This window comes from Nuphar pumila, chromosome 14 (assembly GCF_984573655.1).
Source record: "Nuphar pumila chromosome 14, dmNupPumi1.hap1.1, whole genome shotgun sequence".
NCBI lineage: Eukaryota > Viridiplantae > Streptophyta > Magnoliopsida > Nymphaeales > Nymphaeaceae > Nuphar > Nuphar pumila.
Window position 1 is genome coordinate 72,236,649 of NC_143262.1, and position 13,106 is coordinate 72,249,754.

Sequence of the window (13,106 nt, forward strand, 5' to 3'; positions counted from 1 at the left end):
TTGAGGATGAAGCAACATTTAGTATCATGCCCCATTGTTCGGTGGAACTTGCAGAAATGATCTTTTCATTTTTCTAGGGTGACTGGAGGATCAACAACTCTTGGAAGTTTGATCATATCTTTTTTGAGCAGGTATTCAAGAATTTCTTCAAGCGGTTGATCTAAAGGAGTGAACTCGCAGTCATAACCCCAACCATCACACTTTATCTTTTCTCGAGTGCTTGGTTTTTGTGAGGAGCTAGAAGACTTGTTATCATGCTTGAGGGCATCACCCTTTTTGCCTTTCATGCTGCTGCTACTGTTTTGGCCCATGGTGTTGGTTGCGTAAGTGGCTCACACTTTTTCCTTAACGTCTGAGCTATTCTTTGAGAGCGCGAGGCTCTCATATACACTATTTTCTATCCCCATTTCGAGTCATTCGGCTTGTTCTATTAATTCGACAAAGGATCACGTCGGGGAGATAGAGATCAGGCCCCTCAGAGGTTGGAAGAAATTATTAAGGATCACTGATAATCCATGCCCTTCTGATATTGGATCCCTCATTCGATTGCAAGTGGATCTCCATTTGTGAATGAAGTCTTTGGCCTTTTCGTCTTCTTTCTGTTTCAGGCCGCAGAGATGGTTCAATGTGGGCAAGGCCTCAGTATTGAATAAGAATCATTCGATAAAAAGGTTGACCACCTTATCAAACTCTCGCAACTCGATTGGATTGATGTGCTCAGAATACCATTTGGTTGTTGTGCCTTCCAAGTGTAAAAGTATCTTCATCCAAGCTGCGTGGAAAATATTTGAACAAAGCTTGATTGTCTCTCTTGAATCGGTTGCACTCCACAAAGAACATGGCTAGATGAGCCTTGGAATTGCCAGTCCCATCGAATTTGACAAATTTGTGGGGGAGATCTTTCAGACTATCATCCCCTTCTAGGTCATCATAGAAATCATCACTGTTGTAGACTTTCTTGCCCTTATCACAAGCCTGCAGGTCCTTGACCATCTTGGTCATTTCCTTCAGCTGAAGATAGATCGGATCATCGACTGTTGGGGTCTGCTTCTTCAACTGGTTAATAGATTCAGGCTCTTGAATGAACAACTCTTGTACTTCTTTAGAATCTTCTTTCGCTGAACATGCCCCTTCAAACTCGCTATCCTACTGAATCTTCTTTCGAGCGAATTTGATATGTTTCCTTATGGTTTTGCCATTAGTCTTTTTCCTGGATGACACCTTTCCTGAGCTAGACTTAGCTTGCTCTGATTGCATCTTAGCCATCATCTTCTGGAATAAGGTATACATGGCGGGATTGATGTCATTGCCACCTTGTTGACCCTGTCCTCTAGCCGAACTTGGGGAACTCATCCTTTATTGCTTGCTGCTAATATTGCTGATGCGCTGATATGGTACAATCTTCTTGCCTAATCTGGTCTGAACCACTCAACAATGTCGATACTCTCTGTATGACAAAGGGGATGGTTAGAATGAGGAAATTTTTTTAGGGCAATAATTTGAATGAAAAGGATAAGAGAAAAATCTGACGATCAGGTTGACAATTTGAAAGAATATCCCATTACCAGAGATTGGGTCGTCATTGATATTATGACAATTGCGTTGTTACTCCGACGAAGGAAGTACACAACTAAGGTAAACCCAAAAGGGAAGGTGGGCAGATAATTTTCTACTGCTATGATCAGAGAATTCACTTGAAAATAAGATGAAGAGATTTTGAAAACGAATAACAAGATTGAAATCCATAAGAAAACACACGATTTTTCTTGAGGAAAATAGCAGGCAGGATCAAAATAAAGCTGAAGATTCAAGATTTAGAAGAAAGGAATGATGGAAAATCTCTTGGAGCTTTTGAAGAATAGAGAATTTGAAAAATCATCCAGAGTTTTATAAAATCCTTATAAAAATAAAAGAGAATGCAAGAAATAAGTGGAAAATAAGAAACTTTGAAAATTGTCCAGGATTTTTAGAAAAATTATTGAAAAATATAAGAAAATAAAGGAAAATAAATTCAATCACATCCTGCACAAACAAGTATGTGTATACAACATTTTCTAAAAAGTTGACTCTAAATGCACAAAATTTTGAAATAGCTGTAGGACCCTAATCCTAACTCTAAAGCTCAGATCATCTGTGTCCAATCATGCTATGCTGATATACTTGAGCCGAGGCTCGATGTACGTGGCATAAAAAGAATTTCTCTAATTCTAGGCTCATATTTTCCAGCATCCTTGAGCATCTGCTGATATACTTTGGACTATGGCCCTCGGTACGTGGTAGGGGGAATCAACCCAAGTAGGTGGCCCAATTGTGAGGCTTTGTCCCAAACTATGGTTCTAGAAGAAAGCTCAGCAACGTGGTATGATCAACATGCAAGAAAACAGAAGGCTCTAGTGACCTAAAGAAGTAGAATTTTAAAGATTTTTTAGAAGCAAACATTGTTTTCAATCAGATCCTAGATTGAGGAGGATTGTATTAGACCTAGGTCTAATTGAGCATGAATAATGCCTCCTCAATCAATCCTACCAAACCATGCCTAAGTCTATATGAAATCCATGTCAGTTGGGTTTGATTCTAGGCTCCTAGGTTCACATGAAATAAAGCTAATATTATAGAACACAATTTTGACAAGTTGAATAAAGCAAAGCACTCGATTGATCACGCAAAGACATGTCCCATCACGATCTCCAAACTTGTTATCATTGCAAAATTTTACTTTTGCAAGTCAAACTGACATTTTGAAAATAACTCGCCTCCGTTTTAAAATGCGAGAAAATTGTGAGGAATGGGACTTGCCTGTCGGTACGAGGTTCAACCGTTCCAGGTGCCATAACCAAGGGTAATCAAACCAAGGGTCAACCTTATGCTTTGCTTTGCTCAACTGTCTAAATCGATGTTCTATTCCTAAATGCATGAAGAATCAAGCATGTGCTATGACTTAGAAAAATGCAGATTGAAAACCTAATGCATGCTTCGAAGATTTGGAAAATATCAAGAAAAAGTGGACACTTTGAAAATCATGAATTACATTGAGAGAGTGCTTTGAAGAGGAGGAAAATCGATTTCTTAAAAGATCCTGATGTTTTGAGAAAATCGATTTTTGAAGAAAATCCAAGTGTTTTTAAGAAAATCAGTTTTTCTCATATTTGAACTTTTGAATTAATCAAAAGAATGGGTGTGTGGCCCTATGAAATCCTTTCAAGATGCAGTCTAAACCTAAATGATGCATGAAATGCATTTTTAGAACATATTTTTTAAAGAATTTTTTGAGAAAATCATTGAGAAAAAGGATTTTTGTGCCTTATAGAATTTAGATGAAATAAATTCATTACATATCTTTGACTATGGCCACGAATGTGTATTGAATATATCTCATTTGATTATAAAAGGAAAAATACTTAGAAAACTTTTGAAAATATGCCATGATTTCTGAAAATAGCTTAAGAGTATAGGCCGTTTGTGGCTTAAAAGAAGATGATAAATCTGGATATTGTTCGTATTCTGACTATACCACAAATACGAACTCATCGAGTTTATTAACTCCTTAGAAGCGAGTGCATGTGCCATTGGTGTAGACCATTGTGAATTTGAATATGCATGAATTATCATCCATCACGCATTGGTATCATTAAAAAAAAATAAACTATATGCAATGTAGCCCTAATCTAAGCAGAAAAGGAAATTTTTATTCAAGGGTTACAATTGAATTTACATCAATAATAAATTAAAGAGAAGAAAAGATAAATAAAGAAAAATCTAATATTAAACCTCCCTATAAAATTAGCAAACTTATTCGTGAAAATATGTCAACTTTTCAGGATTTATCCAACAATATCTCAAATTGAAGGATTTATCCAGATATAAGCCTTTTTCCATGCTTCCCTTGTGGCTGCAACAATGGAGGAAGAAGGAGCTTGAGAGAGAGGCTGCTAGAGGAGAGAGAGGGAGCAAGAAAGAAGCCAGAACACAATGAGGGGGTCGACCCTTATGGCCCCCTTTTTATAGAGTTTCCAACTCTTAATTAAAGAGTTGGAATTTTTCAAAATTCTTTAATTAATTAAGATAGGCCAAGTAAGGGGGCGATTTTTGGTAGAGTTTTAACCTATCAAGGTACTACCTAATTAACATTAGTTAAGCCTAACTAATACTCCTAGTGGTTTAAGAAAAATCTCAAATGTGGCACCACTTATGCGGGCCCACATTTGTTTTTTAAAGCTTTATTTACAAGTTAAAACCAAGGTTTAAAATACTGGGGTGAAAATGGGATTTAAAATCAATTTTAACTTTTTTCAAAGTTCTAACCTGAGTAGGACACTAACTAAACTTAAACTGACCTAAACACTTTCAAATGTGGTGCCACCTAGTGTGGGCCCCACTTGTTTTTTAAAAAAAATGGTTTTGACAATAAAGGTTTTCAACAGAGGTTAAAAATGAAAGATGAGTTTAAAATCAAAAGTTTTAAATCAACTAGAGTTTTGAATGAGTTGACACTTTTTCGATTGTGGTGCCAACTGTGTGGGCCCCACTTCTGAGTTTTTGAAAAGGTTAGAATAAAGATTTAAAAAGAGTTTTTAAAACAGGTGAAAATAAAAGCAAAGAATAAATTTGAGAAAGTTAAAGTCCTGAACCAACTGAAACTCTGACTAGAGTCCTGAAATTTTGAAACTCTTAAATTTGGGTTTTTGAAAGACAAACAAAGACGTTTTGAAAGATCTTTTTCAGAGAATAATGAAAATAAATAAAAGATGAAATCAGGGTTAGAATCCTAATCAACTGGAACTCTGGAATAAAGTCCTAAAATTTTAAAACTCTGAGAATTTGATCTGTTTTCGAAAAATAAGTAAAATATGAGTAAAAGAATGAAATCAGAGTAAAGTTCTGAACTAACTGAAACTCTGGGGCAGAGTCCTAAAATTTTGAAACTCTAAAATAAAGTCCTGAAATTTTGAAATTTGATTTTTTGAAAGATAGATGAAGAAATTTTTGAAAGATTTTCCCAAAAATGAAGTCAGGGTTAGAATCCTAATCCAACTGAAACTCTGGAACAGAGTCCTGCTTGGACTAAAACTCTAATTTTTTTGTTTCTTTTGAAAGATTTTCTTGAAAACAGGTTAAAATAGAAATAAAAGATAGCGTCCTAATTCGACTGAAACTCCGGAATAGACTCCTAGTTTGACTGAAACTCTAAAATTTTGGCCAAAATAAAAGAAATGGGCAAGGGGTAAGGCTACCTCTGATTTAAAACCAATAAAATGAAAGTTTGAAAATGTTTAAAAGGTAAAAAGACAGAGTCCTAAATCAACTAAAACTCTGAAATAATAAAAATTTGATAAATAAAATAAGTGATCCAGAAAAGACACCACCTAGATAGGTCCCATCCGAGAATTAAGATTAGCTAAAAATTGAGTTTAAAACGAATCTAGATCGCTTTCTAAGGAAATTGTTTTGAAATAAAGGAATCTAAGATCCTGGGAGTTGATAAATGACAAATATCGATCTAAAACCCAAGTTTTTGAAATTGATTTCGAAAGAAAATTTTTAAAATCGAATATGGATTGAAGATTTTGAAAACGAGAATGCTGGATCTAAAAAATGATATGCAATATCATGCAATACAATAAAATGATATGAAATGACATGCAATGATACGAAAAATGCAAAACCCTAGATAATGGATTTGAAACCCCCAGATCCCTGGCAAAAAAGAGGAATTAAAAATTCTCATGTGAGGATGATAATTGATAACTGAATTTGAGCCAAAATAAAGATTAAATTTTAAAATATTTGAATTTGGGGCAAAATTCGAGCTCTGAATAGCCTTGGCTCAGATGTCGACCAATTGATTCCCTCAAGGATTTAGAGAGCGGGCCCCAGTGGCAAGCGGAAAGGATTTGTGAGCGAATGTGAAAAAATTGGGGTGTTTACAGTGGGCCAGGTTCAAATCTGTCTGTGGGCTATCGGGCCGTTCTGACGAGGCTGCACTATTTATTAGTTTATTAATTTTTTAATAATATAAAAATTAAATAAATTGATTAATTACATAGTAACTTGGTAACTATTATTATTTACCTAATTAGTTGCATTAATTTTATGAAAACTAGAAAGATAATTAGTTGAGTACACTGGAACTTGTTAATTATTTACTATTTACCTTGCACTAATTTTAAGAGAAAAAGAAAAAGAAAGCTAATTTTATGGGACTGGATTTATTTAGGAATTAGGTTTTCTTGAATTTTTTCTGTCACCTTCATCGTGTAAACTGTAAGTCCTCGGTCAAGTAACCAACAACCACATCCCTGAGAACCGATGGAGCAAGTGGAAATGGTTGCAAGCATACTTGAGCATGAGTAACTATATTAATGAGGCATAAAGCTAGAGATATTGTCAAAAGGTTGGTGAACATGTTCTTTTTGGTCGTGTAGTATCATGTTCTTAATAGTTTCAACGTATATAATGGTTTTGTTTCAAAAGTATTGGCACAAGCAACAGATGTCACGTGTAATTGTGAAAGAGTTGTTCATGAAAAATAAAGGAAAAAAAAAGTACTCATGGAAATATGCTCCTACCATATGAGCGGGTTCCTTGTAGGCCAAGTGTCTTTGTTCAATAGAAACCAAGAGTCATGTTTGTCTCTTAAGATTGTGGTCTGTTAGTGGTTTATGTTTGTTACATATAAATATATGGAACATGTTTGTCATTGTTTTGATTGGTTTTTTCTTATAGATTTTAATGAGGTATATTTGCCTTTTATTTTATAACGGGGATATCACTAGTGTCCATAATAGCGATAGCTCATCGGATAAAGAAAATGATAAATCTAAAAGAAAAAAGAACTTCTAATTGTTGAGAGCAAGATCATGCCCAAATGTTGTATTGCATAGTTGGACTAGAAATCAAGATCGTGTTCTATGTTATTTTGAAAAATTGGTGTTGATTTATTAGTTCAAATATTATGCAGTAGAAGAAATATTTTTATGAACTTTTGATTTGGATACTTTGACAGATGTGAAAATTTGAATTATATATTTTTTTATTAATTGTTTTTGCATTTTAAAAAATAAATTATTAATTTTATTAAAAATAACCTACAAATGAGTTTAGGCTGGGTCACGGGCTGCTCTTCAAACCCAAGCCGTATTGACTGGACCTGTGTCATCATTATCATAATATGTGCGACCAAAGACAGAGAAAAGCAGAGAGAGAGAGAGAGAGAGAGAGGAAACGACAACAACAACGACTCTCGAAGACCCAGAAATATCAGCAGGGTTTACTTCCCCTCGTATCGAACACGAGAGAGAGAGAAAGAAAAGAACGTCTCTCTCTCTCTCTCTCAGAGTGCAGAGAAGGAAGAAGGGAGTAGGGCGTGCCATGGTGAGGCTGGCCCAATTGAGCCCGCTACTGCTGACCGTCGTCACCGTTGCCGGTGGCTTGGCGGGTGTGGCCGTCGTCTATGTCGTCCTGCTCCTCCTCCGCTTCTTCTGCTGGAAGAAGTCTGCCAATTCTCGGAGTCTGCTGCCGCAATCGGCCACGGAATTCGGGAGCACAACCTACTTCGATGGGTCACTCCACCGGATCTCGATGCCGGACCTGATCGCTGCCACCAACAACTTCGACAGATCCGGCGTCATCGGCGACGGCGGCTTTGGCCTCGTCTACAAGACCCGGCTCGCCGACGGCCAGCTCGTCGCCGTCAAGAAGCTGGGCAGCGACTGCTTCCAGGTAGAGTCCCCGTTATATTCATTCTATCCCGTTTTTCACGGGTCATTTTAAAATTCGGCACTTGATATTGGTTATAAATAAAAGGCTTTCTTGGTGAAACAAATGATAATGGCCAATGTCTAACCTTTCGCTTCTAAAATTTCTCAGAAATATAACCCGTTATTTACAGTGAGTCGTTCTTGGTAGAGTCGCTCCTTGGAACATTAGGCAAAGAGTTTGGTTAAAAGCGATTGAACGAACTCATTAGAAAATTATTTTTCAACGGCCACTTTGACGCCTGATCAAACAACGAATGTTATTTTCGAGCCATTCTTACTTTATCTATTTCTAGAATTACCAACATATATTTTCTTGGATAAATCTAGAATCTAAAAATTTGCGGGACAAAAAGAAAAACATGCCTTTGATCTTTGTATAGAGTTAGCATTAAGCGCTTCTTTTTGTAATATAATCCTTCAAGTAATATTGATTACCATCGAAAATTGGGGTAGAACACTCAGACCACATGGACTTGATTATCCAAAAAGAGAAATGGTGCTTTGCATCTAGAGTTTTGTAACTTGGGACTATGGCACCCCCAACATCACCGTATAATTGGAGAACCATATTACCAATGGGGGCTCGGCTCCAACCATCTGGTATGGGACCAAGTTTCACTATTGAGCTTTAGTACCGTTCTTTCTTTCTTTTCTTGATAGGCAACCTGCAGACCCTCACCAGTTATACAATCATACCATTAGGATTTGAACTTGCAACGTCCCAACACAAAGTGACGTGCACTAACTGTTCCTAGCCCCCGTCGGTTTAATACTGTTCTTTTAGGCAATACCAACCAATGGCTTTGTTACTCTGAAATCTCTTGCTTGGCACTTTCAATTATCAGGCAGCTTTTAATATGAAAGATCTCTCTCTCTCTCTCTCTCTCTCTCTCATGTACATTGAGTCCCATGCTTATAACTTGTTAGGGCCGGCGTGAATTTGAAGCTGAGATGGAAACTCTGGGCCGAGTCAGCCATGACAACATAGTCAAGATCCTTGGCTACTGCAAGGACGGGCCGGACCTAATCCTTATCTACGAGTACGTAGCCAATGGCAGCCTTGACCAGTGGCTCCACACCGAACCACCAGATTCGTTATCGGCCAGACTCACTTGGCCCATCAGGGTCAAGATCATCAAAGGCGTTGCGGCCGGGCTTGCCTTTCTACACGATGCGTGTCACCCAAGGATCATACATCGCGATATCAAGGCCAGCAATGTGCTTCTTGATGAGGAGTTCCAAGCTCACATTGCTGACTTTGGGTTGGCTCGGAGGATCAACCCAAGTCACTCTCATGTATCAACCCAAGGGGCCGGCACAATGGGCTATATGCCGCCGGAGTACAAGGAAGGATTGGTGGCGACCATGAAAGGTGATGTGTACAGCTTTGGAGTGCTGATGTTCGAAGTGGCCACAAAGAAGAGGTCAAATCTTGCTGTGGAGGAGGTGGTGGAGAATGGGAGGGTGAAGTTGGTGTGGCTAGTGAACTGGGCTAAGCGATTGGTGGATGAGAAGAGGGAAATGGATGCCATTGATCAAGTCCTCAGAGACGATGCCTTAGAAGCCAGTGTCAAAGAGTTCTTCAGGATTGCTTCTATGTGTACCAATGATGACCCTAGAGGGCGACCTCTAATGGCTGAGGTTGTGTCTATGCTGGATCAAATGCAGATATGAACACGTCCCCCTTGATGAGGGATTTAATGCATTATCAAATGCATCCGTCACTATTTATTTACTCTCTCTCTCTCTCTCTCTCTCTCTCTCTCTCTCTTACAAATTAACTGATTGAGAGAATCATAGCTGAAATAAAACTATATTTCCTAGAACCTAGCAGGCTACATGGTGAGCAACAAAAGGGTTTTAACCGCTTGAGAGTGGGCCATACAGCATAAATCGCACCTAGACCCAACCACCTGAACTGGGATTTCCCCTTGACAATATATATATATATATATATATATATATATATATATATAGAAAACCCTGTTTCTTAAAAACATCGAGAGATACTGAAGCTGACAAGGTGAAGCCACTCTCTACTCTGGTAACTTTTATTATTCTCTAGTCTAGGCCATCCCAACATGCTATATACAAATGCTACATCTATCACTTGACAAATACCGGTGTGCACTGCACAGCAATGACCGCATGCAGTTCGGTCTGTTCAGACCAGGGCTACCAGAAACTCCACAAAAATGTGGGGAACTTGTTTACTGGGAAACTATTTTAGAAACAGGAAATCATGTGTTTCAGAAACTTGTGGAAAAAAAAAACATAGGAAACCAGTTTCCATCCTGTGAGAAACCTATTTCACATCACATGGGAAACCTACTAATTTTATATGGGAAACTTATTTCCCTTGTTTGGGAAACATGTTTCCCTTATTTTTTCTGCGAGCTTTTCTTAAATAAGATTTTTTTTCAATGAAAAAGTTGACGTGTGTTATTCAAAATTTTAATTACTAATTTTAGTTGCAATCAATATAATAATATATTTTATAAAAATTATTAATCTTTATTAGTTATCGTAATATTAGTAAAAAAAAGTAAAGTTTACATAAACTTATAATATTCTTCATCCATATTGTCCACATTTGCACTTTTACTCCACACATACAATATATATATATATATATATATATATATATATAATGTTACTTGGATACATGCCCGCCGCTGATCGCGCACACAATCAGTTAAAGGGTAAAGTACCCATTTAGCAGTAGTTATATATCACATTTCTTGTTTCACATGAACTTTAAAATCTTGCTTCCAGTTTCCAGTTTCTGTTTCCCAACATGTTTATTATTCTGTTCCCTTCCTGGCAACCTTTGTTCAGACTTTTGTTCATGTTCCTACAGAATAACCCTGGGGCCAAGTGGCACATCATAGGTTTACATAACCGGGACAGCAACCATAAGTACGGCAGGCATAGCCAGCGCAACTAGGTCTCTATTATGGGGTTGGTTTCCCTGTTCCTCGAGGAAAAACTTAAGGGCACTTCAGCATGTGAAGTAGCTAAATAATAGAGCCACATCTTTTCAAGAATTTGTCGTGTGGAGAAGGTTGGACACTTTCGCTTGCTTTTGACCATGAGCTGTATATTCCTAAGCATTGCAACATTGAGCTAGCTGTGCCTGTGAGGTTATATGTCAAATGATAAAGATCTCATTTCCATGCCTTTGCAACGTTGGGTCCTACCCACTTGAAAACACAATGGAACCCACAATTCGGTTTAAGTGCAATAGTAGGTCCTACCCACTTGCATTCATGATGGAAACTCTTGCTTGAAGGCCGACAGAATGATTTACAAGATGATGCATGTTTGCATGGTCAAGATTGCAGATGATTATGATCACAATTGCAACCAGTTTTGGAATTCGTGATCCTAGTCAAGTTTCATGAGAGAGCATCCAACACGCCCTATGTATCATCTGTAACATTAAATGCACATGATCAAGACCATAAACCCCTCAAGATCATCATATCCAAGAAGAAGGGCCAAACTGCTTGTCAATGTTTGGACTCAGACAACTACACAGCAGCAAGAATCCACTCCCTTCTACATCCAGCACACAATAGAGGTCTGTACATGTTAAGATCCGAAAGTTGCACATTTATTGATTGTAAAAGGAAACTGTAAAAATGTTGGCCCTGTTCATATTTTATCTGTAATACAATGATGGAGCCACCACCTAGCTGGATGGCTGTTGTAGCAGGCCAAGTAAACCTTAGAGACTATGTCTGATCTAGTGGTCCAGGAAAATAGCATAGTTTTTTCATATTTTACACAGGGAAACCACAGCCTGAGGTATGGAGACTTAGTCGCCGTCCCCAGGGGCTTAAAACACCATGGTATGCCAGCCAAGGCCCACTCCAACTACGCTAACCCTTGAAATTCAAGTGCAAGTGGTTACCAATGGGAACTTATAAATAACCCATTTGAAACAATTTTAACAAATTATGAGGCCTCTTTAACACCTATAAATTTATATTTAACAGGTTAGTAACAGCTACACCAACCAACTGTTTGTTATGACAGTGGAAGAGTGACATGGTATTCAGAAAAAAAGATGATTCTTAGTAGCATCCTTTGACTTTAAATATAAAAAACACGTTTGAGAACCTTACTAGCTTTAGAGAAAATTCTGGTCGGTTATTTTGAAGCTTTCACAAGTTCTGAGGAGCAATATCTACAAAATGCTTCTTTGAGAAAGGCACCACCGAATCAAATTTGATCCATGAAAGACAGAAACAACAAGAATTCTTGATCTCTCAATAAGAAAAGATAGAATTTGATTGATGTTGTATCATTTTTCTGATGGCAGAAGCTGTTTCATTGATTTTTCCTAAGCAAAAGATTTTATTTTAGTTGAAATTCAGTTAAAGACAACCATTTGTTGATGACAAATCCATGGCTAAGTGATTAAAGCACCCAACTAATAATTACCCAACTAATAATTGGCAAATCACAATGGTTCAATTCCTGTTGAATGGGCGCAGATTAGAATATTGAATAATAGAATCCACTCCATATCAACCATGAGCTTTCTTATTTGAAAATTTTATGGATTGAAGGAAAAAAAAAAACCGTAGCAATCAGTTGCATTTTCCAGCTTCTACTTAATATCTTTATCAATTGTTGTACTTATTCCTTCATTCAACAAGTACTAATGTTTGTTCTATGAATTTTGCAAGATTTAGCCCTACAGCTTCTTGCACTAACAAACCATGTTACTATAAATATCTAAACTTAAAATTTCTTTTCTTTTACTAACATCAAGAACATCCCATAGCAATAAAAAGTCAGTATAATAACTTCCATTCTTCCCGTTATCATAGTTCAAGTGATCTTGCTAGTAACGAGGTACACGCACGCGCACACACACATACGCACAGACAGAGAGGTTACATTAAAAAGTAGATCAAACAAGACAAACATGATCTACTTTAGTAAAGAAAAATGCAACATGGTGATCTGGGCAGTTTATATCGATTGTTTGAGTGATGGTCGGGGAGATCTCGACCCAGATTTTGCAATTCATAAATATAATATAGTTTGTACCATTGATTCATTGAAAGATGCAGTCCATATCGCATGACAAGATGAACAAATTTATAAGAACGGAAAAAGCACCAAGCATAAAATCTTTTGGTCACATGCAGCTTTGTTGTTGCCTATGTCACATGGGTGCGGGGATGCGGCACTTTAAAAAACCTTGGGTGTGGGGGTGCGGCAGGGCAAAAATGTAAAAAATTATATATATAATTTTGAAGTTTTAACAGTCCAAATCCATTCATTTGATCAAGCTCCACAAAATCCATTTTATTTTTTAGCATAGAATCAAAA

At 37.3% G+C, this 13,106-nt stretch overlaps 1 protein-coding gene across 1 annotated transcript; it reads left to right on the plus strand.

Annotated features, from left to right (window-relative positions):
• Positions 1-7,307: 7,307 nt before the first annotated feature.
• Positions 7,308-9,583, plus strand: LOC149816952 (phytosulfokine receptor 2-like). Its single transcript, XM_089987443.1, has 2 exons — positions 7,308-7,719; positions 8,685-9,583. The coding sequence occupies exons 1-2, from the start codon at positions 7,369-7,371 to the stop codon at positions 9,429-9,431; spliced, it is 1,098 nt and encodes a 365-aa protein (XP_089843569.1). The 5' UTR covers positions 7,308-7,368; the 3' UTR covers positions 9,432-9,583.
• Positions 9,584-13,106: the final 3,523 nt, after the last annotated feature.

Excerpts from the sequence above, each read along its gene's own strand:
- LOC149816952 (XM_089987443.1), top strand. The coding sequence starts at position 7,369 with ATGGTGAGGCTGGCCCAATTGAGCCCGCTACTGCTGACCGTCGTCACC. Across the intron at positions 7,720-8,684 it reads TGGGCAGCGACTGCTTCCAG|GGCCGGCGTGAATTTGAAGC; the intron begins GTAGAGTCCCCG and ends ATAACTTGTTAG.